At 47.9% G+C, this 23,984-nt stretch overlaps 2 protein-coding genes across 4 annotated transcripts in view; both read left to right on the forward strand.

Annotated features, from left to right (window-relative positions):
- Positions 1-23,984, forward strand: part of LOC134354412 (perforin-1-like) — a 65,710-nt gene that overhangs the window by 18,283 nt on the left and 23,443 nt on the right. The gene's annotated exons all lie outside the window — the stretch shown is intronic.
- Positions 9,979-16,971, forward strand: LOC134354413 (perforin-1-like). Its single transcript, XM_063063414.1, has 2 exons — positions 9,979-10,079; positions 14,908-16,971. Exon 2 carries the CDS (start codon positions 14,953-14,955, stop codon positions 16,315-16,317), a length of 1,365 nt encoding a protein of 454 aa, XP_062919484.1. The 5' UTR covers positions 9,979-10,079; positions 14,908-14,952; the 3' UTR covers positions 16,318-16,971.

Below are 23,984 nucleotides of genomic sequence, written 5' to 3' on the forward strand. Positions count from 1 at the left end.
GATCTGTACACTGACCGGTGTCTCTCAGTCCCTCTCTCTCAGGGGAGATCTGTACACTGACCGGTGTCTCTCAGTCCCTCTCTCTCAGGGGGAGATCTGTACACTGACCGGTGTCTCTCAGTCCTTCTCTCTCAGGGGAGATCTGTACACTGACCGGTGTCTCTCAGTCCCTCTCTCTCAGGGGGAGATCTGGACACTGACCGGTGTCTCTCAGTCCTTCTCTCTCAGGGGGAGATCTGTACACTGACCGGTGTGTCTCAGTCCCTCTCTCTCAGGGGAGATCTGTACACTGACTGGTGAGAGATGTACTGAGAGACACCAGTCAGTGTACAGATCTCCCCTGAGAGAGAGGGACTGAGTACCTTGATGTGTTTGTGTTTTGTTTTGAAAAACTAGACAGCACTGGGTCCAGGCAAGTGCGATATCTCAATACAATCTCCATCACACTCTGCCTGTGGTCTGACACTGTTCTTGGAACCAGGAGCACATTTATTACCTAGGATGTTCTTCAAAGAATTTGTTAATGTACTGTATCTAGAAGGGTTTCTAAAAGTGCAGTGGGAGAAGGGCTGTACAGGGTCTGGTGTTGGGTAATGAGCCTGGCCAGACAACTGACCTTTCAGTGGGTGAGCAGTTAGGGAACGGTGACCACAACCCCTTAACTTTCAGGATAGTTATTAATAAGGATAAGTGTGGTTCTTGTGGGAGAGTCTTAAATTGTAGTAGGGCAAATGACGAGAGCATTAGGCAGGAGCTAAGAAGTGTTAATAGGGAACACCTTTTCTCTGGCAAGTGGAGGGTGTTCAAAGATCAACTGTACAGAGTACGGGAAAGGTGTGTTCCTGTTAGAAGGAAGGATGGGAATGGAAAGATTAGAGAACCTTGGACATCCAGAGGGGTGATGAATTCAGTCAAGAAGAAAAAGGAAAATATGTAAAGTTTCGGAAGTCGAGAACAAATGGAGCACATGAGGATTATAGAGAACCCAGAAAAGAACTCAAGAAGGGAACTGGGAACGCCAGGAAGGGCCACGAGAAACCCTTGGCAAGTAGTATTTTGGTGAATCCAAAGGTATTCTCTACATACATCAACAGCAAGAGGATAACTAGGGAGAGGGTAGGACCACTTAAGGATAAATGGCAGAACATTTGTTTGGATGAGGAAAATGTGAGTGAGGTGCTTAATGAGTTCTTTGCTTCAGTTTTTACCAAGGTAAAGGACATGGAGGACTAGGAGATCAGTGCGGAGTGTATATATCTGTTAGGGCATTTAGGGGGGAAAGAGTCAGGCCTCCTAATGAGTATTAAGGTGGATAAGAGCCTTGATGAGGTTTACCTAATGACATAGGTAGGAAAAGGGAAGAGGTCCTGAAAGGAGAATATAGGGAGCTAGGAAGGGAGTTGAGAAAAAGGACTGCAAAGGTAGTAATCTCGAGATTACCGCCTGTGCCACGCGACAGTGAGAGTAGGAATGCAATGAGGTGGAGGATAAATGCGTGGCTGAGGGATTGGAGCAGGAGGCAGGGATTCAAGTTTTTGGATCATTGGGACCTCTTTTGGCGCAGGCGTGACCTGTACAAAACGGATGGGTTACACTTGAATCCTAGGGGGACCAATATCCTGGCAGGGAGATTAGCGAGGGCTACTGAGGTGACTTTAAACTAGTATGGTTGGGGGGTGGGAATCAAATTAAAGAGGCTAGGCGAGAGGAGGTTAGTTCACAACAGGGGGATGGGAACCAGTGCAGAGAGACAGAGGGGTGTAAAGTGAGGGTAGAAGCAAAAAGTACTAAGGAGAAAAGTAAAAGTGGCAGGCCGACAAATCCAGGGCAAGCATTAAAAAGGGCCACTTTTCAACATAATTGTATAAGGGCTAAGAGAGTTGTAAAAGAGCGCCTGAAGGCTTTGTGTGTCAATGCAAGGAGCATTCGTAACAAGGTGGATGAATTGAAAGTGCAGATTGTTATTAATGATTATGATATAGTTGGGATCACAGAGACATGGCTCCAGGGTGACCAAGGATGGGAGCTCAACATTCAGGGATATTCAATATTCAGGAGGGATAGACATGAAGGAAGGGGAGGTGGGGTGGCGTTGCTGGTTAAAGATGAGATTAACGCAATAGAAAGGAAGGACATAAGCCGGGAAGATGTGGAATCGATATGGGTAGAGCTGCATAACACTAAGGGGCAGAAAACGCTGGTGGGAGTTGTGTACAGGCCACCTAACAGTAGTAGTGAGGTCAGTGATGGTATTAAACAGGAAATTAGAAATGTGTGCAATAAAGGAACAGCAGTTATAATGGGTGACTTCAATCTACATGTAGATTTGGTGAACCAAATTGGTAAAGGTGCTGAGGAAGAAGATTTCTTGGAATGTATGCGGGATGGTTTTTTGAACCAACATGTCGAGGAACCAACTAGAGAGCAGGCTATTCTAGACTGGGTTTTGAGCAATGAGGAAGGGTTAATTATCAATCTTGTCGTGAGAGGCCCCTTGGGTAAGAGTGACCATAATATGGTGGAATTCTTCATTAAGATGGAGAGTGACATAGTTAATTCAGAAACAAAGGTTCTGAACTTAAAGAGGGGTAACTTTGAAGGTATGAGACGTGAATTAGCTAAGATAGACTGGCAAATGACACTTAAAGGATTGACGGTGGATATGCAATGGCAAGCATTTAAAGATTGCATGGATGAACTACAACAATTGTTCATCCCAGTTTGGCAAAAGAATAAATCAAGGAAGGTAGTGCACCCGTGGCTGACAAGAGAAATTAGGGATAGTATCAATTCCAAAGGAGAAGCATACAAATTAGCCAGAAAAAGTGGCTCACCTGAGGACTGGGAGAAATTCAGAGTTCAGCAGAGGAGGACAAAGGGCTTAATTAGGAAGGGGAAAAAAGATTATGCGAGAAAACTGGCAGGGAACATAAAAACTGACTGTAAAAGCTTTTATAGATATGTAAAAAGGAAAAGACTGGTAAAGACAAATGTAGGTCCCCTACAGACAGAAACAGGTGAATTGATTATGGGGAGCAAGGACATGGCAGACCAATTGAATAATTACTTTGGTTCTGTCTTCACTAAGGAGGACATAAATAATCTTCCAGAAATAGTAGGAGACAGAGGGTCCAGTGAGATGGAGGAACTGAGCGAAATACATGTTAGTAGGGAAGTGGTGTTAGGTAAATTGAAGGGATTAAAGGCAGATAAATCCCCAGGGCCAGATGGTCTGCATCCCAGAGTGCTTAAGGAAATAGCCCAAGAAATAGTGGATGCATTAGTGATAATTTTTCAAAACTTGTTAAATTCTGGACTAGTTCCTGAGGATTGGAGGGTGGCTGATGTAACCCCACTTTTTAAAAAAGGAGGGAGAGAGAAACCGGGGAATTATAGACCGGTTAGCCTAATGTCGGTGGTGGGGAAACTGCTGGAGTCAGTTATCAAAGATGTGATAACAGCACATTTGGAAAGCGGTGAAATCATCGGACAAAGTCAGCATGGATTTGTGAAAGGAAAATCATGTCTGACGAATCTCATGGAATTTTTTGAGGATGTAACTAGTAGAGTGGATAGGGGAGAACCAGTGGATGTGGTGTATTTGGATTTTCAAAAGGCTTTTGACAAGGTCCCACACAGGAGATTAGTGTGCAAACTTAAAGCACATGATATTGGGGGTAAGGTATTGATGTGGATAGAGAATTGGTTAGCAGACAGGAAGCAAAGAGTGGGAATAAACGGGACCTTTTCAGAATGGCAGGCAGTGACTAGTGGGGTACCGCAAGGCTCAGTGCTAGGACCCCAGTTGTTTACAATATATATTAATGACTTGGATGAGGGAATTAAATGCAGCATCTCCAAGTTTGCGGATGACACGAAGCTGGGCGGCAGTGTTAGCTGTGAGGAAGATGCTAAGACGATGCAGGGTGACTTGGATAGGTTGGGTGAGTGGGCAAATTCATGGTGGATGCAATTTAATGTGGATAAATGTGAAGTTATCCACTTTGGTGGCAAAAATAGGAAAACAGAGGCTCCATCTTCCTCTCACCCCAACCCTCCCCTCTCCACTGACACCCCCAGCCTCCCCCCTCCCCCCTCTGATCCCAGCTCTCAAGATTCCAGCCTTGAACTCCAGGCCGGGTCTTTATGTGCTGCTGTTGTGACTCCCGTCTCCCCTTCCCCCACCACCACTCCGCAGCCCCGTCTTCCTCAGATCCCACCGTCAGCTCCTGGGCCCTCAGAGGCTCCATCTTCCTCTCACCCCAACCCTCCCCTCTCCATTGACACCCCCAGCCTCCCCCCTCCCCCCTCTGATCCCAGCTCTCATCCGTGCCGGGTCTTTACCATCCCCTCCGACCTTCAACTGTCGGAGGCAGAACGCTCTGTTCTCAGTAAGGGCCTCACGTTTGTCCCCCTTCGCCCACACCTCAGTGAGTTCCGTGTTCGCCATGATGCGGAACTTTTCTTCCGCCGTCTCCGTCTCCGAGCCTACTTCTTCGGCAAGGACTCTTCCACCCCCACCGATGACCCCTTCTCCTGTCTTCAACCCTCCTCTTCTTCATGGACACCCCGCTCTGGTCTTCTGCCTGCTCTGGATCTCTTTATTGCCAACTGCCGACGAGACATCAACCGTCTCGACTTCACCGCACCTTGTCCCCATTCCAACCTCACTCCTTCGGAACGCTCTGCTCTCCACTCCCTCCGCACTAATCCTAACCTTATTATTAAACCCGCTGATAAGGGGGGTGCTGTTGTAGTCTGGCGTACTGACCTCTACCTTGCCGAGGCACAGCGACAACTCGCGGATACCTCCTCTTATTTACCCCTCGATCGTGACCCCACTAAGGAGCACCAGGCCATTGTCTCCCACACTATCACCGACTTTATCCGCTCAGGGGATCTCCCATCCACTGCTACCAACCTTATAGTTCCCACACCCCGCACTTCCTGTTTCTACCTCCTTCCCAAGATCCACAAACCTGCCTGTCCTGGCCGACCTATTGTCTCAGCTTGCTCCTGCCCCACCGAACTCGTTTCTGCATACCTCGACACTGTTTTATCACCCCTTGTTCAATCCCTTCCGACCTATGTTCGTGACACTTCTCACGCTCTTAAACTTTTCGATGATTTTAAGTTCCCTGGCCCCCACCGCTTTATTTTCACCATGGATGTCCAGTCCTTATATACTTCCATCCCCCATCAGGAAGGTCTCAAAGCTCTACGCTTCTTTTTGGATTCCAGACCTAATCAGTTCCCCTCTACCACCACTCTGCTCCGTCTAGCAGAATTAGTCCTTACTCTTAATAATTTCTCCTTTTGCTCCTCCCATTTCCTCCAAACTAAAGGTGTAGCTATGGGCACCTGTATGGGTCCTAGCTATGCCTGCCTTTTTGTTGGGTTTGTGGAACAATCTATGTTCCGTGCCTATTCTTGTATCTGTCCCCCACTTTTCCTTCGCTACATCGACGACTGCATTGGCGCTGCTTCCTGCACGCATGCAGAACTCGTTGACTTCATTAACTTTGCCTCCAACTTTCACCCTGCCCTCAAGTTTACCTGGTCCATTTCCGACACCTCCCTCCCCTTTCCAGATCTTTCTGTCTCTGTCTCTGGAGACAGCTTATCCACTGATGTTTACTATAAGCCTACTGACTCTCACAGCTATCTGGACTATTCCTCTTCTCACCCTGTCTCTTGCAAAAACGCCATCCCCTTCTCGCAATTCCTCCGTCTCCGCCGCATCTGCTCTCAGGATGAGGCTTTTCATTCTAGGACGAGGGAGATGTCTTCATTTTTTAAAGAAAGGGGCTTCCCTTCCTCCACTATCAACTCTGCTCTTAAACGCATCTCCCCCATTTCACATACATCTGCTCTCACTCCATCCTCCCACCACCCCACTAGGAATAGGGTTCCCCTGGTCCTCACCTACCACCCCACCAGCCTCCGGGTCCAACATATTATTCTCCGTAACTTCCGCCACCTCCAACGGGATCCCACCACTAAGCACATCTTTCCCTCCCCCCCTCTCTCTGCATTCCGTAGGGATCGCTCCCTACACAACTCCCTTGTCCATTCGTCCCCCCCATCCCTCCCCACTGATCTCCCTCCTGGCACTTATCCGTGTAAGCGGAACAAGTGCTACACATGCCCTTACACTTCCTCCCTTACCACCATTCAGGGCCCCAAACAGTCCTTCCAGGTGAGGCATCACTTCACCTGTGAGTCGACTGGGGTGATATACTGCGTCCGGTGCTCCCGATGTGGCCTTTTATATATTGGTGAGACCCGACGCACACTGGGAGACCGCTTTGCTGAACATCTACGCTCTGTCCGCCAGAGAAAGCAGGATCTCCCAGTGGCCACACATTTTAATTCCACATCCCATTCCCATTCTGACATGTCTATCCACGGCCTCCTCTACTGTAAAGATGAAGCCACACTCAGGTTGGAGGAACAACACCTTATATTCCGTCTGGGTAGCCTCCAAGCTGATGGCATGAACATTGACTTCTCTAACTTCCGCTAAGGCCCCACCTCCCCCTCGTACCCCATCTGTTACTCATTTTTATGCACACATTCTTTCACTTACTCTCCTTTTTCTCCCTCTGTCCCTCTGAATATACCTCTTGCCCATCCTCTGGGTCACCCCCCCCCGTCTTTCTTCCCGGACCTCCTGTCCCATGATCCTCTCGTATCCCCTTTTGCCTATCACCTGTCCAGCTCTCGGCTCTATCCCTCCCCTTCCTGTCTTCTCCTATCATTTTGCATCTCCCCCTCCCCCTCCAGCTTTCAAATCCCTTACTCACTCTTCCTTCAGTTAGTCCTGACGAAGGGTCTCAGCCTGAAACGTCGACTGCACCTCTTCCTATAGATGCTGCTTGGCCTGCTGCGTTCACCAGCAACTTTGATGTATGTTGCTTGAATTTCCAGCATCTGCAGAATTCCTGTTGTTTATTATCTGAATGGTGGCCGATTAGGAAAAGGGGAGGTGCAACGAGACCTGGGTGTCATTATACACCAGTCATTGAAAGTGGGCATGCAGGTACAGCAGGCGGTGAAAAAGGCGAATGGTATGCTGGCATTTATAGCGAGAGGATTCAAGTACAGGAGCAGGGAGGTACTACTGCAGTTGTACAAGGCGTTGGTGAGACCACACCTGGAGTATTGTGTGCAGTTTTGGTCCCTTAATCTGAGGAAAGACATCCTTGCCATAGAGGGAGTACGGAGAAGGTTCACCAGATTGATTCCTGGGATGGCAGGACTTTCATATGAAGAAAGACTGGATGAACTAGGCTTGTACTCGTTGGAATTTAGAAGATTGAGGGGGGATCTGATTGAAACGTATAAAATCCTAAAGGGATTGGACAGGCTAGATGCAGGAAGATTGTTCCCGATGTTGGAGAAGTCCAGAACGAGGGGTCACAGTTTGAGGATAAAGGGGAAGCCTTTTAGGACTGAGATTAGGAAAAACTTCTTCACACAGAGAGTGGTGAATCTGTGGAATTCTCTGCCACAGGAAACAGTTGAGGCTGGTTCATTAGCTATATTTAAGAGGGAGTTAGATATGGCCCTCGTGGCTACGGGGATCAGGGGTTATGGAGGGAAGGCTGGTGCAGGGTTCTGAGTTGGATGATCAGCCATGATCATAATAAATGGCGGTGCAGGCTCGAAGGGCCGAATGGCCTACTCCTGCACCTATTTTCTATGTTTCTATGTTTTTTTACCCCAGGTATTGAAGGAGGCAAGAGCTGAGATTGCTGGGACCTTGGCCAGTATCTGTGTGTCAATGGCAAGGACCGGAGGGCAGGCGAGGGACAAACACTGTGACTCTATTTAAGAAGGTGTTCCAATTATACAAAACATTGATTACGTCACACTTGGAGAATTGAGTGCAGTTCCAGTCTCCACACTACTGGAAGGAAAGATTCACAAGAACGAAGCAGGGCCTTACCATTTACTGTGTGAGCCCTCCTTAGGTTTAACTCATCATAGTGCAACACCTCACACGTGTAAACTCACCAACCCATCTCCCTTGTATTCAAAATTGTTTTTATATGTTTCAAACAACTGCAGTGATCCCTGTGGAAAGACATCGATCACAGACCAACAGCCAGAATAAACACTTTCCAATTGTATCTTTTACCTTCTAGGGGCAAGCTAATCCTGAATCTAAACGACCAAGTTTATTGTGGAGTCTTTGCATCTTCATTTCATGGATCTGCCTGTCTAAAGGGGCCTTGACAAATCCTGAAGTCAATTTTGACAACATCCACTGCCCTAGCTTCAGCAATCACCTCAAGAATCTCAGTCAATTGACCTTTTCTCGTGACTTTTTGAAAACTTAAGAGCTGTGATCACTGGTCCCAAAATCCTCTCGCACTGAAACTCCAGTCACCTGGCCAGGCTCAGTTCCCAGTGCAAGGTCAAGTCTGGTCCTAACTCCAGGTGCACCATTCACATACTGTTTCAACAAACTCTCTTAGTGAACAGAGCGAATTCGTGTCAGTTTCTCTTTGATGCTTTTCATGCTCCATTAGAGCATCTCCCGTTTCTCAGTTTTCCAAACCTACTGTCCGGCCCTCGATATCACTGACATCCAGGGATATTCGGTCCACTGACTGGTGTCTCATGCCTCAGTTCCTTGCAGTTGGTGTTTTGATCTTGCTGTGCACTGACGTGTGGGTGGCCGGCACAGTCTGTTTATGTTCTCCTCCTCAACTCTCTTTGCAAAGGCTGGGGCTCATGATTCATTGAGCTGTGTTCAGACTCTCACCAGCAATCTCACCCCCAGTGTGGAATCTGTCCGTGGTTTGTCCAGATGTTGATGAACTTACTGTGTGCCCCTCTGAGTGACTGACATTGACTTGGGGCCCCAGGGTAACAGGGCAGATCAAGCAGGTCCCGACCCGGTTGGAAAAGATCAGGCCTACCCTGGTAGGCCTCGGCCTACTCTTGCCTTTTCAACAGGATGTCTGCACTGTTTCCTGGCCAAGCTCAGCTGGTTTAGTGCTCACGGTCCACCAGGATGGTGTGAATCAGGGTGTGAGATTCTCAGTGGGAGAGTGTCAAGGCTGGTTTTTGATGTGATAATTCTCTGACCCCAGGTTTTTGTGTCTCATGTACACAAGCTATTTCTGGATTTGAGACACGATGGAGGGGAGGGTCAAAGAGGTTTGTCACCAGGTAGAGACGTAGCATTCAAGATTTGTGCAGTTCATGGAGTGATGGGTGACTGGTGAGGATCTAAGGCACCGTCCCCCTCTCATGGCCCAGTGGAATACCGGTCTCTGTATTGGGCCTAGATGTGTAGGCAATCTGTCCATCAACCCTCCCCTCCTCCCCTCCCTCTCCATCCACCACCCTCCACCTCAATTTACCACCAACCCCATCCATTTCTTGTGCCACCCTCCGATCTTCACCCCCTCCCTCCTACTCAACATCCAGACACTCCTCCCTCCCCTTCTCTCTCTCTCTCTCCCTCTCTGTCTCTCTCCCCGCTCCTCCCTCTCTGACTGTTTCATTCTCTCTCCCTCTTTCTCTTTCTTGTCTCTTCTTCTCTTTCTCTAGCTCTTTCAATCTACTTCATTTCTTTGTTTATCCATCACTATCCCTCCCTCTGTCTCTTGCTATCCCTATGTATCTTTCCATCTCTTCCTCCCTGTATTACATCCATTTGATAAAATGGCTGCTTGTAACCAACAACTCTTTGATCTGACAAACTTCCTCATCTCACCTCCCCATACTTTGTTTCCCTCCTCTCCAAACCCTTCTCTACCCCACAGTAGGAGGGAGGGGAGAGTCACCACAGGGACAGGTCTCGTCTTTAAGCCTCCCATTGTTACTTCTCGTTTCCATGATTGAGGTAGCCCACGAGTGTGAATTCCTCAAGACAGCCCCTCCTCTCCTGGCGACATGTTCTGAACCTTAATAAAAGGTCTGTGACTCTCTCAGTAGCTCAGACTCTGGAGTCAGGGCTGAGACAGACCTCAGCCACAAAGGGACAGCGGGAGGCACAGAGACAAGTCCCAGCTCGAGCAGACCTGTCGAGCAGCTCAAAGTTCCTGGAAGAACAGAGACAGGTAGGCCCACTTCTCTGTCTGAGGGGTAGGAGGGTGTCCATTCGGCAATGCTACCCCTCCCAGTGTGGTCCAGTCCTCCTCCTCCCCTCGTCTCCTTCTCTCAACCTCTCTCTCCCCTCTCTGATAATTTCCCTCCAACATCCTCCTCAACTCTATCCAGAGTCCATGCTGTAAATTCTGGCATAGGGTGAGTGAGGTTCGAGAAATTTCCACTGCCTCACTGACTCCCACCCAACCCTCCCTCTCTCTCTGATTCTCTGCCTCCACTTTACTCTGCCTCCCTTTCCCTCACTACCAAAGTATCCCTCCCTCTCTCCCATTACCAATATCTCCCTCCTCTCTCCCTCTGCATCTTTCTCTCTTATTCTCCCCTCGTCCATCTCTCTCTCTGATGTTTATACATTCTCTCCCCTCTCTCTCTCTGTTATTCTCTCTCTCCATTGCTCATGCCCTCTGACTTGCTTTCTGTCTCCCAGACACAACTCTTCCATTCGTTTCTTTCTCGATCTCATACTGTCTCCCTGCATCTCCAGTGCACATTCTTGTTACATTTTTCATCTTTCTCTCTTTCCCTCTCCCCCTTCTCAACTACTATCTCTCATTGACAATATCACCCCATCTTATTTTCTCCCTCTCTCTTCATTTCTGTATGCCTTTCTCTCCATTTCCCAACCTCTCCTTCCCTCTCCTCCTCCCACTCATTCTATCTCTCCCACCCTCACCCTCCCACCCACTCCTCCTCTCTCTCCCTCTTCCTTCCTCTTTATTTGTATCCCAATCCGTCCTTCAGCCTTTACCATTTCCTCTGTGTGATGGGGTCAGTGAGGGAATTGCCATTAGACAATTGTACTTTCACGGAGGTGTCCCACACTGAAACAAGGCCTTCCACACAATTCATCCAAACCGACCAATCTCCCTTGTTGAGCTGATCCTGTCTGCCTGTGTTAGCTCCCATATCCCTATAAACTCTATCTATCCATCACGGTCTAAACGTCTCCTAAACATTGTAACTGTAGCTGCCTCGACCACTTGTTCTGTCCTGCCATGGTTTAACTTCACAAATTCACCTCCAACTTCTCTGTCTTAAATTTCATCTGCCATTCCTTTGTCAGCCCGTCTGAAATAAAGACAGACCAGCAGAGCCATTGTGTCTTTGCTCCACCCGGATCCTGTTATAACCTTACCCTAACCTTCTTTACTTCCCACCACACCACCAATTTTTGTGTCACCCACTAATTTATTAATTATTCACCTCCATTCTCATCCAAGCTGATTGTACAAATGACAAACAACACTGACCGCTGACCCCTGGAGCACACCACTGACCACAGGCCTCTGACTTCCTCCACCTCGGATTTTAGATCCAAGTAGCTCGCTCACCCTGTTTCCCGTGTGATCCCACCTGCTCAACCATACAATGAACCATCGCCCTCTACAAATACATGGTTCCTCCGTGGAGAGAGTTAAATGCACAAAGTTCCTGGGAGTTCACATCACAGATGACCTCACCTGGTTCCTTAATATCACTTCCCTGAACAAGAAGGCCCAGCAGTGCTTCCACTTCCTAAGAAAACTGAGCCAAGAAAGGCTCTCCGCGACCGCCCCCCCCCCCACCACCTTAACTGAATTTTACAGGAGCACCATTGAGAGAGTCCTGACAATCTGCCTCTCCATCTGGTATGGGAGCAGCCGAGCATCGGACTGGAAGTTCCTACAAAGGTCTGAGAGAACAGCCAAGAGGATCAGGGGGTCTCCCTACCATCCATCAGGGACACTTATCAGGAGCGCTGCGTACACAGGGCCCTGAGTACTATCAGTGATCCCACCAATCCACCCAGCATCCTCTTTGACTTTCTACCATCAGGCAGGAGACTCTGATGCATAAAGACAAGAATGGCCAGGATGGGAAACAGTTTCTTCCCTCAGGCCATTAGGTTCTGAACTGCTGAATTCTGAACAGGATACAACTGTTGCATTGTATTCAAACTGTCACTGGTTAATCTGTTTCACACCTTGCAATATTTAGTATTAATGCACTTCAGTTTATTATTTATGAGTGATTCATGTGTAGATTTTATCCTTACCTTCATAAGTTATTGTGTTATGTGTGTTAAGTTCGGTTCAGGGAAACATTGTCTCATTTCTATATACATCATATGGTTACATATGTTATATATATGTATATAGTCAACTGACAATAAATTTGACTTGACCTGGACTGTGCAGAACTTGGCCAAAAGTCCACGTAGACACGTCCACTACTCTGCCCTCATCAGGTCTCTTGGGCATCTCGTTTAAACACTCAGACTAACTGATGAGACACAATTTCCCCTGTACAAAGCCATGCCGACTTTCCCAAATCAGTCCTTCCCTTTCCAAATGCAGGTAGACTCCTGTCTCTCAACCCCTGATGTTAGGCTCAACAACCTATCCCTGCAGATCTTCTCAAACAAAATCACAACATTAGCCCCTTTCAGTCTGTCCTTTCCTCAACTGGGACGAAGCAAAATACAAAAAGTCTCTGCAGAGTGCCGGTAATTTCTTCAATTGCTTCCCACAGTGTCTTAGGATGCACTTGGTCCAGTCCTGGGGATTGGTTCACCTTTATATGTCTCAAGACCCCCAACATCTCCCCCTCCCTTTGTAGTATCAATAACCTTTCAGCGCTGTTCTCTTCCCTGAACTCACTGCCTCCCATGAGCATCCCCACAGTAAACACTGACAAGAGAATTCACATAAGACCTCAAGTATTAATGAAGTATTCGTTAAGATCACTTGAAAACAGACTTATTTGCAGTTCATGGAATGAAAGATTCTGTGGCAGTGTGCGGGGGAAAGTGGTTTAGTAATGGGAAACAGAGAGCGGTGGCAGAAGGTCGAAGTGCGGACTGGTGGGCGATGGGCGGTGGAGTTCACCTGGGTCAGGATCTGGTCTGCTGCTTTTGTTAATAAAGTCATTGTTAATCAGTACAGAAACAGGTCCTTTGGCCAAAGTTGTCCATGGTCTCCTACATTTAGTCTATATCTTTCTCAGCCTTTCCTACCCACATCCATATACTTATCCAAATGTCTTTTAAATGCTTTTATTGTACCTGTCTCAACCACGTTCTCTGGCGGCCATGTACATACAACCCTCTGGTTTAAAGTCCTCGTCAGCTGAACTACTTCCTATAACTCAGGCCCTCTAGTCCTGGTAACATCCTCATTCATCTTCTCAAAGTTCAAAGTTCAAACCAAATTTTATTATCAAAATACATCTATGTCACCATAGACAATCCTGAGGCTCATTGTCTTGTAGACATACTCAGCAAGTCTATAGAATAGTAACCATAACAGATCAATGAAAGATCAACTAGAGTGCAGAAGACAACAAACTGTGCAAATGCAGATATAAATAAATAGCAATAAATAATGAGAACATGAGGTAAAGAGATAAAGAGTTCTTAAAGTGAGATCATTGGTTGTGGGAACATCTCAATGGATGGGATAGTGAGGGTAGTTACTCCCTTTTGTTCAAGAGCCTGATGGTAGAGAGGTAGTAACTGTTCTTAAAGCTGGTGGTGCGAGTCCTGAGGCTCTTTTTCCTTCTACATGTTCTTTCTTTGTTTCGTGACTATCTGGAGAAAACAAATTTGAGAGTTGTATATGTACATGCTTTGATAATAAATGAACCTTTGAGAGGAGCAGCGAGAGAGAGCGAGCCTGTGGGACGTCGAACTGTTGGGATGGACTGTAGTTTTTGATGAGCTCTCGATCTCAGTCTCTTTGGGGGCTTGCGTGGTGGGTGGTGGGGGGGTGCTGGTTCTCTCTGCTGGAACAAGTGGGAGGAGGTGGGAAGCTGGAGGGTTGATCCTGTTGCAGCTGCTTGTGCATGGGGGGGGTACAGGAGCTTTGGGGTTCTAATGTTTTCCTGTTGTTCATTCTTTGGGGTTTTTCTTCTGTTTCATGGATGCCTGCGAAGAGTAAGAATTTCAGGTTGTACATTCTCAGATATTAAATGAAACCTTTGGACCAAGAGTCCTTGATAGCAATATCATTGGTTGTGGGAACGTTTCAAAGTTGTGACAAGTGAAGTTGAATGAAGTTATTCCCTTTTGTTCAAGAGCCTGAGGGCTGAGGGGTAGCAACTGTTCTTGAACCTGGTGGTGCGAGTCCCAAGGCTCTTCTCTGTATTCTTATCAGTTTAATGACGTCTTTCCTATAATAGGGCAACTAAAACTCTTTAGTGCTGAGGAATGTGAAGAATGGTGGGAAGAATGAGATGAGGAAATCAAAAGAATAGAAGGACAAGAGAAGGAAGGACAGAGTGATCTGGGGGTACAGGTCAAGAGTTCACCCAACATGGTGGAAAAGTGGTCTGAAATCTTGGACCACCAGACAAGGAGGGAGGCTTGAGGGCTTTGGAGAAGGTCCGGGAGAGATGTACCTCAGTCACTCCAGTCAACAGGGAGAGAGTGGAGGAGCTGGGGGAGTCTACAAGGGGATCCTACACAGGTTGACCATCAGTAGAAAGGTCTCACATGGGGCTTCATTGTGTCTTCTTTTACCTGATTTGACCAACCATCCCTGAGCAAAACCAGATCACAAAATGTCGGTTGTGGGACATTCACAAAATGGTGGCCACCATTCCTTCCAAGGGCAAAGACAATGTTCCTGACTCATTCTAGTTAAAATACTTTCCTTATTTTAATTCCTTCAGGTCCAACAGAGGGACCCTCTGTGGAGGGGTAGGTCATGGCAGGCTCCCTTTCTGATGGCATGGATGGTGGGGAGGGGTGAATGTGTGATGCCATCCATTGGTGACCCACATCTCCCATTCTCATTACAGATTGACCGCCCTCCATTGATTGAGGGAAGACCTGTCAACATTGCAATGGATGCTGGGATGGGATGGAGAGTGGGAGTGTTGCTCTGGGCTCTCCTGTTCCTGGGGGGTGTGGGGGCTATCTGCCAGACGGGCAGTGCCAGCGAATGCCACCGTGCGTCCCCGGTACCAGGGACCAGTCTGGCCGGGGAGGGTTTTGATGTGGTGACGCTGGCCCCCAAGGGGGCGTACGTGGTGGACGTGGAGAGCTGGAGTCGACCAGATGGGGCCTGCATCCTCTGCAGGAACTCACTGATGAGGGGTAGACGGCAGCGCCTCCCCCTGGCCGTGAAGGATTGGCGAGCCCAACGTAAATGCCGCCGGGCCGTGTCCAGCCAGCTCTTCCACTCAGCCTCTGAGTTCAGCAATTCGTTCAGCTCCAAGGTGGATAAAAGCTGGAGTGTTGGTCTGAAGATATCCGCCTTCTTCATGTCAGCTAGTTTCACAGTGGCTGGTTCCAAGTCCACTGCCATGTCTTTTGCCAGTAAGAAAGCCCAATCAGCCCACTACAGCTTTTCCAGTCAGAAGTTCCATTGCCGCCTTTACCGTTACCGTCTGAGGAACCCCCCGCCTCTGGCATCTGAGTTCTCCGAGCAGCTCAAGCAAATCACCAGCAGCTCCTATCAGGGAGCCAAGCCCCAGTATCGCCAGCTAGTGGAGACTTTCGGGACGCATTACATCCGGTTAGTGGAGCTGGGTGGCTCCTATGAGGACGTGACGGCCATCCGCACCTGTAAGGCCTTTTCTCAGGGCTTCACTGCTAGAGAGGTGGGGAACTGCCTCAGTGTGGAGGCCAGTGTTAGCGTACTCGGATTTGCCGGTGCATCAACTCAAACAGGTAACTGTAAGAAGGAGGCCTCGGCCCGTAGCCACGCCCAAAGCTTCCACCAGGCCTTCAGCGAGAGGCTGACAGAAGTCTCCGGAGGCCATGCCACTGGGCACACAGACCTCCTCTTCTCCTCCGATCCTCGTGCCTTCACCAGCTGGCTGAACAGTCTGACGGCCTCACCAGGCATCATACACTACCGGCTGGCCCCCCTCCATCTCCTGCTGCCCAGAACCGACATTCGCCGGGAACATCTGAGGCGCTACCTCAGTGAGTACATTATGGCCAACGCCGTGAAGCGGGACTGCTCCAAAGCTCGTTGCCCTGCTGGCAAGCGCAAGAACCGCTCTGACTCCTGCTCCTGCCTCTGTCAGGAGAACAATTGGGTGGACCGCGTCTGCTGCCCCAGGCAGGAGGGCATGGGACCTCCGACGGAAACCATTATGAAGGGCCATGAGTTTCAATGGACCAATCAGTCCTTCCCCTCACACGGCACTACCACCTCCTCTCCTTCGGGGAACACCCTCCTCAAAGTTATCTACCCCTGAGCTTTGTCCTCTCACCAACCTCACTCCCAGGCCCAACTTGGCCTTTCTATTCTCCCTGGTCCTGGTGCCATAGTTTCCCTCTCCCTCTAATCATCAGTCCCATTGTCCAAACATTTTAAGACCAAAAGACCATAAGATATAGGGGCAAATTTAGGCCTTTCAGCCTATCAAGTCTTCTCCGTCATTTGATCATGGCTGATCCAATTTTCCTCTCAGCCCCAATCTCCTGCTCTCATGCCCTGACCAATCAAGATTCTGATCCCCTTGACCCTGTGAGCATGATCCTCTGACTCATTAGACCCACTGCCCTGAACTTTACCCTTTCACCCACTCTGGCCAGAGGAACCTCTTTCTTCCAGACAGCTCCCTCATGTTCGTTCTCCGAGTCTTTACCCTCCCACCCACTCTAGCCCAGGGAAGCCCTTTCCCTGAGACCACCCCCTCACGCCTGTTCTCCTGATCTTTGCTACCATTGCCAGCCCATGCACCCCCCCCCTGCCATGTCCTGGGCTCATCTTCTGAGAGAGACCCCTCACTGCCCTCAGACCCTTCCCAATGCCTTGGATCACATGGACACTAGGAATTCCCAGTGGGAGTCAGAGAGAGAACTGCCCATCAATCCAGGCTCGCTTAATTGCACCAAGCATTTTGTTAGAGGAGCAGTAGGGGAGGAGTAGGGGAGGGGTAGGGGAGGAGTAGGGGAGGGGACATGGTAGGAATGACATCGAGGAAATAACCATTCTGTAGAGTGTTACATCACCCTCTTCCCACCCCAGCGGAAACCCCCCTCACCCCAACAAAGACCTGTGTTGGAGGGAAGGTGCCCCAACCAGCTTGCCAAACTGCAGGCAGCTTAACGGCTTGAGCGTAACGTCATTTACAGATCCACTTGGCCCGTGCGGGAGGTGACTCACAGGCTCCATTTCCCACAATCCGGTTGCTGACAGGGACCAACTGGAGAGTCTCCGGCTGACCTGTGCCCCAGGACGGGTGGATTGTGTCGGAGCACGAGCATCATCACAGGAACATCGTACACCTCCCTGTGCACGAGAAGCTTTGCAAAGAGCTGTTTTGGAGACAGAAGAGATTGTTTGATTGCCTCTTGCCTTCTTTGTACCACTTGTGTTTTTGCAATAAACATCACTGAGCATCATTTAGCTTTTGGGTGTGAATGGTTACCGTGGTGATCTGGGATGTGGCGTTCCGGGGTGGTGAGGACAGGAACGTGGGACAGGGAGGGGGGAGAGGGTGAGGGGGAGGAAGGGTATTGTCCCCAGTGTGGTTTGATGGGAGGAACACGGGAGATTGGAGAAGCAGGAATCTGCAGGGACAGAGATCAGCACCACAACAGACACCACAGAGACCGTCGGGGAGAGACACCGTCTTTACCAGGGGTCTGTGAGTGGGAGAGATTTACTCTTTAAAAGAGATCTGTGATGGTAAAGAGAATCCCTCCCTGATGGGAGACGGTCACTTTCCACCCATCATTCCTGCTCTTCACCTTTTCATTCCTCCTTTTCACTCTCTCCCTCTCTCTCCCTCTCTCTCTCTCTCTCTCTCTCTCTTTCTCTCTCTCTCTCTCTCCCTCCCCCCGCCCTCCCCATCCCACCCCTTCCCCCTCCTCTCCCTGGTCACAAACAAATCATGACAATACACAAGTCACAATTCCTATACAGGCCTGTCATTCCTGTCACCACCTGTACAACCAAACCGAAAGGCCACACAGACTTGGTGTTTGAGATAATGGGTGATTTATTAAAAAACTGGTGTGCACCAGGAGACCAGTCAAAGCTCATCCACTGAGCATGAATTTAGTTTGACTTTTATATTCCAGTAAAACTACATTTTGAGAACAGAATGGTGACTACAGAAAGACTAAGTGTCTAAGTCCTGATTACAGAACGAATTAGAGGCATAGAGTCTCAGAAAAGTACAGCACAGAAACAGGCCCTTCAGCCCATCTTGTCCATGCCAAAATCACTTAAACTGTCTTCACCCATTGACCTGCACCGGGACCATAGCCGCTATACCCCTACCATCCATGTACCTATCCAAACTTCTCTTAAACATTGAAATCAAGCTCACATGCACCACTTGTGTTGACAGCTCATTCCACACGCTCACCACCCTCTGAGTGAAGAAGTTTCCCTTCACATTTTCCTTAAACTTTTCACCTTTCACCCTTAACATATGATCCCCTATTTCGGTGTTATAAATTTGGAGAAGTGGGCTGAGTAAGTTTTGGTGCAGAGGGAACAGCAGAATTCATGTTTTAAGTTGTTCACCTGTGATCAACATAGTTCCATTGATGTTTGTGCAGAGACGATAAACTGTGAGCTTCAATTCTTTGAGAGTTGTGTAGTGAATTGTCAAACCTAGACCAGTTGATGATTGGTCAACAAACTCATGCTCCATCCCTTTCCTCCACTGTTTTATACAGCTACCTTCTCCTCATCTTTCCATCCCGATGAAGGCTCTCTGCCGAAAACGTCTACTGTCCAATTCCTTCCACAGATGCTGCCTGACCCATTGAGTTCTTCCAGCTGTTTTGTCACTCACACCCTGTGGGGTTTTGCCACAATGAGAGGCAGTTTTATTTTGCAGGCAACACTGCCACTCAGTGGTGACCTGCTTGAATGGCAGGTCCTTTTCAGAGAGGGACTGAGTTGCCTCCAGTTGAGTTAACCCTCGCCAGTGAGGGGAGCCCTCCGGCTGCCCAATGACCAGACAGAGAAACAGATGGAACCACAACATGGAAGGACAAAATAAAGACAGAGGAGAGATTTTAAATGGATTTTTGCATCTGTATTTGCTCAAGAGGTGGACGCAGAGTTTATAGAACTGAGCCAAAACACTAGTGGGGTCATGGACCACATACAGAATACAGAGGAGGAGGAGCTTGTTGTCTTGAGGCAAATGAGGGTGGATAAATCCCCAGGGCCTGGCCAGATGTTCCCTCGGACTGCACGGGAGGCAAGTGCAGAAATTACAGGGGACTTGGAAGAGGTTTTTAAAGCATCATTAGTTGTGGGTGAGATACCAGAGGCTTGGAGGATAGCTGATGGTGTTCCATTGGTTAAGAAAGGTCGTGAGAATTAGGTGGTACATCAGTAGTGAGTAAGTTATTGGAAGGTATTCTAATACCAGTGCAGTGTGGTCAGCTCAGCGGTTTGCTCCACCAGAGACCCCGGATGAACTCCCGCTGACGTCTGTAAGGAGTTTGCCCATGACTGCTCCAGGTGCTCCAGTTTCCTCCCACAGTCCAAAGACTTACCTGTTAGTAGGTTAATTGGGTGTAATTGGGCAGTGCAGATTCAATGGGCTGGCCATTGGCAAGCCCAGTTTTCCAGCCTGGAGCTCAGGGTCCCATCATCGGTTAGTCTGGGGCTTGTTAAGCTTAAAGCTCAAAAGTCGAAAAGTCAAAGCCCGGTGACTGAAGCTAAAATCAGATGTGTCGGTATTACAGTGGAGTAAAGGGAATTACAGAGGCATGAGAGAGGAGTTGGCCAAGGTTAGACCGTCAGACATAGGAGCAAAATTAGGCCTTTCAGCCCATGAAGTCTGCTCCACGGCCAATTTATTATCCCTCTCAACCTTGTTCTCTTGCCTTCTCCCCCTTACTAATCAAAAACCTATCAACCTCTGCCTTGAAAATACCCAGACTTGGCCTCCACTGCCGTCTGTGGCAATGAATTCCACAAATTCACCACCTTCTGGCTAAAAACAATTCCTCCTTATCACTGTTGTAAAGGGATGTTCATCAATTCTGCTGCTGTGCCCTCTGATCCTAGACTCTCCCACTAGAGAAAACATCTTCTCTACGTCTACTCTGTCTAAGCCTTTCAACAGGTTTCAATGAGATCGCCTCTCATTATTTAAACTCCAACAAGTACAGACCCAGAGGCAACAAATGTTCCTCATACATTAACCCTTCCATTTCCAGAAACATTCTCAAGAACCTCCTTTGGACCCTCTCCAATGCCTTTTCTCAGATAAGTCAAGTCAAGTCACTTTTTATTGTCATTTCGACCATAACTGCTGGTACAATACACAGTAAAAACGAGACAGTGTTTTTCAGGACCATGGTGCTACATGAACAATACAAAAACTACACTAGACTACATAAAACAACACAAAACTACACTAGACTACAGACTAGGACTGTATAAAGTGCACAAAACAGTGCAGGCATTACAATAAATAATAAACAAGACAATAGGCACAGTAAAGGGCAGTAGGTTGGTGTCAGTCCAGGCTCTGGGTATTGAGGAGTCTGATGGCTTGGGGGCAGAAACTGTTACATAGTCTGGTCATGAGAGCCCGAATACTTTGGTGCCTTTTGCCAGATGGCAGGAGGGAGAAGAGTTCGTATGAGGAGTGCGTGGGATCCTTCATAATGCTGTCTGCTTTACGGATGCAGCGTGTTGTGTAAATGTCTGTAATAGCGGGAAGAAAGAACCTGATGATCTTCTCAGCTGACCTCTCTATCTACTGCAGGGTCTTGCGATCCGAGATGGTGCAATTTCTAAACCAGGCAGTGATGCAGCTGCTCAGGATGCTCTCAATACAACCCCTGTAGAATGTGGTGACGATGGGGGGTGGGAGATGGACTTTTCTCAGCCTTCGCGGAAGTAGAGATGCTGCTGGGCTTTCTTTGCTATGGAGCTGGTGTTGAGGGACCAGGTGAGATTCTCCGCCAGGTGAACACCAAGAAATTTGGTGTTTCATAAGGGGCCCAGAACTGCTCACAATACTCCAAGTCTGGTCTGACCAATGTCTTATAAAGTCCTAGCATTACATCTTTGCTTTTATATTCTAGCTCTCTCAAAATGAATGCTAACATCACATTTGCCTTTCTTACCACAAACTCAGCCTGCAAGTTCACCCTTAGGGAATTCTGCGTGAGAACTCCCCAAGTCTCTTTGCACCTGACATTTACAAATACATCCCCTGTTTAGAAAAAATTTCTTTATTCCTTCACCTCTTTCTGACTTCCTTTCTATCTCTCTCTCTTTCTTACTGTTTTTCCCTCGCTCATTCTTTTTGTCTGTCTCTTTCCTGTCTCTTCCTCTCTCTTTCTGACCCTCTCTCTAACTCTCCCTTTCTGTCACTCTCTCTTTCTTTCTGGTTTGCTCTCTCTGATTCTCTCATTCTCTCTTTCTCCCTCTCTCTCTCACACACACTTTCTGGCTGCCTCCCATTTTCCTTGTTTTTCTCTCTCTTTCTTTCTTTCAGCCTCTCTATGTTTCTGTCACTCTCTCCCATTCTGTCTGTCTCTCCGCCCTCTCTCTTTCCCTTTGCTTCTCTATTTCTGTTCTCCCGCTGCCTCTCTTTATCTCTCTCTCTTTGCGTCTCTCACTCTTTTATTGGCTCTGTCTCTGTCTCTTCATCTAACATTTCTCTCTCTCTTTTCTGTTTCTCTCTTCCTAGCTATCAGTCTCTCTCTTTCTCTTTGTCTCTCCCTTTACCTTTTCTCCCTCTCTCTCTCAGTCTCTCTCGCTCTCGCTTTCTCTAATTCTTTCTCTCTGTCTTTCTCCACTTCACTCTTTATGTCTTTCTCGCTCTCCCTTTTTGGCCCTCTCTCTTTATGTATATCTCTTTCTTTCTGTCTCTTCATCTCCCTCTTTATGTCTCTCTCTTTCCCTCTCTCATTGTCTCACTCTTTCTGGCTGGATCTCTCTCCATCTCTTTCTGTCTCTGATTAAACATAGAGCATGGAACATAGAATACTACAGCACAGGAACAGGCCATTCGGCCCGCATTTGTGCTGAACCAGCTAAAAGGTAATTTAAAACAAACCCCAAAATGAATCCCTCCTATCTACACCATCCATATCCACCAGTGTTCCTCACATCCATGTGCCTCTCTAAACGTCTCTTAAAAGCCTCTAATGTATTTGCCTCTACCACCATACCAGGCAGCACATTCCAGGCATCCACCTCTCTCTGAGTAAAAACTTACCCCTCACACCCCTTTTGAACCTATCCCAAGACCATAAGACACAGGAGCAGATTTAGGCCATTCAGCATAATAGTTACCCGTTCTATCGATTTGCTGAGTATGCCCGCAGGAAAATGAATCTCTGGGTTGTATGTGGTGACATGTATGCACTCTGGTAATAAAATTTACTTTGAACTTTGAAGATAACAAGAAGCATTGTTAGATGGGATACCCGGCACCTTTTACCCACAGTGGTAACAGCAAGTATAAGACTGACTTTTAATGTGATTGAAGGACAGTATAGGGGGTTGTCAGAGATAACTTTTTGACACAAAGAATGGTAAGTGCCTAGGACCCACTGTGGTTGTGGTTGTAGAGGCAGATTCATTTGTTCGTTTGTAATGTGCCATGTCACATGACGTGAGTCATGGTCTTCCCATGATCATAATTGCTCTTCGTAAATTTTACTGCAGGAGTGGTTTGCCATTGCCTTCTTCTGGGCAGTGTCTTTACAGGACAGGTGACCCCAGCCATTATCAATACTCTTCAGAGGTTGTCTGCCTGGCATCAGTAGTCGCATAACCAGGACTTGTGATACGCACCGGCTGCTCGTACGACCATGGGTTCTTGTGACCCTGATCGGAGAGGGTAATGCAGATGCTACACCTTGCCCAAGGCTAGCGGAGGGAAAGAACGCCTTACACTTCGTTTGGTAGAAGCGAATCTTCACACTGCCACCAGTTGATACTGAAGAGATTCTTGGATGAAAGAGAGGTGGAGGATGATGTGGGAGGGAGGAGTTAGATTGATCTTAGAGCTGGTTAAGACGTCTGCACAACATCGTGGGCCAAAGGGCCTGTACTGGGCTGCACTGTTCTGTGTTCTGAAAAAACACTGAAGCATTGCGGGAGAGATAAACACCGAGACAGCAGGCGGTACACACTGCTGTTGAAAGAAAGCCCCTGCACTCAAGTGATCTCTCTCAGTGGTCGATCCTCAAGTCGGGGAATGCGAACAAGTGATGCAGCAGCTTGTAACGTCGAAACAGCGAGCTGTTGGTCTCTCTTCACGCTGTGGCAGGAGCGATACCCCTCTCTCTCTCACTAGTCTGAGATCAGTATTGGGATGGATGGTACTTTTGCTGGACTCTAGATCATGGTCTCGAGGGGCTTTGCTATTGCTTTCAGGGTGGGGGGGGTTGATGTTTGATGCATTGCTGCTGCTTGTTCCTGGGAGGGGGGTGGGGGCTTTGTGGTCCTAAAGTTTTCTATCATTCATACTTTGGACTTTCTTTTCTGTTTCGTGGATGTCTGTGAAGAGTAAGAATTTCGGGCTATATACATTCACTGTTAATAAATTGAACCATTGAAACGTTGAAAATAAAAAAAGTTCTGCAATGCTGGACATCTGAAATAAAAATGGAAAATACAGCAACAACGTGTGTGTGGGCGTGTAAGAGAGGCAGAATAGTGGACAGCATGACAAAGAAGGGATAAGTTATACTTTTCATCAATCAAGGCAATCAGCAGAAATGTTGGCTGTATAAGACCATAAGACAATAAGGGGAGCAGAATTAGTCCATTCAGCCCATCAAGTCTGCTCTGCCATTTCATCATGGCTAATCCATTTTCCCTCTCAGCCGCAATCCCCACCTTCTCCCCATATCCATTACTCCTTGACTAATCAAGAATCTATCAATGTCTGCCTTAAATTTCCCCAATGACTTG

Source organism: Mobula hypostoma, chromosome 11 (genome assembly GCF_963921235.1).
Source record: "Mobula hypostoma chromosome 11, sMobHyp1.1, whole genome shotgun sequence".
Taxonomy (NCBI): domain Eukaryota; kingdom Metazoa; phylum Chordata; class Chondrichthyes; order Myliobatiformes; family Myliobatidae; genus Mobula; species Mobula hypostoma.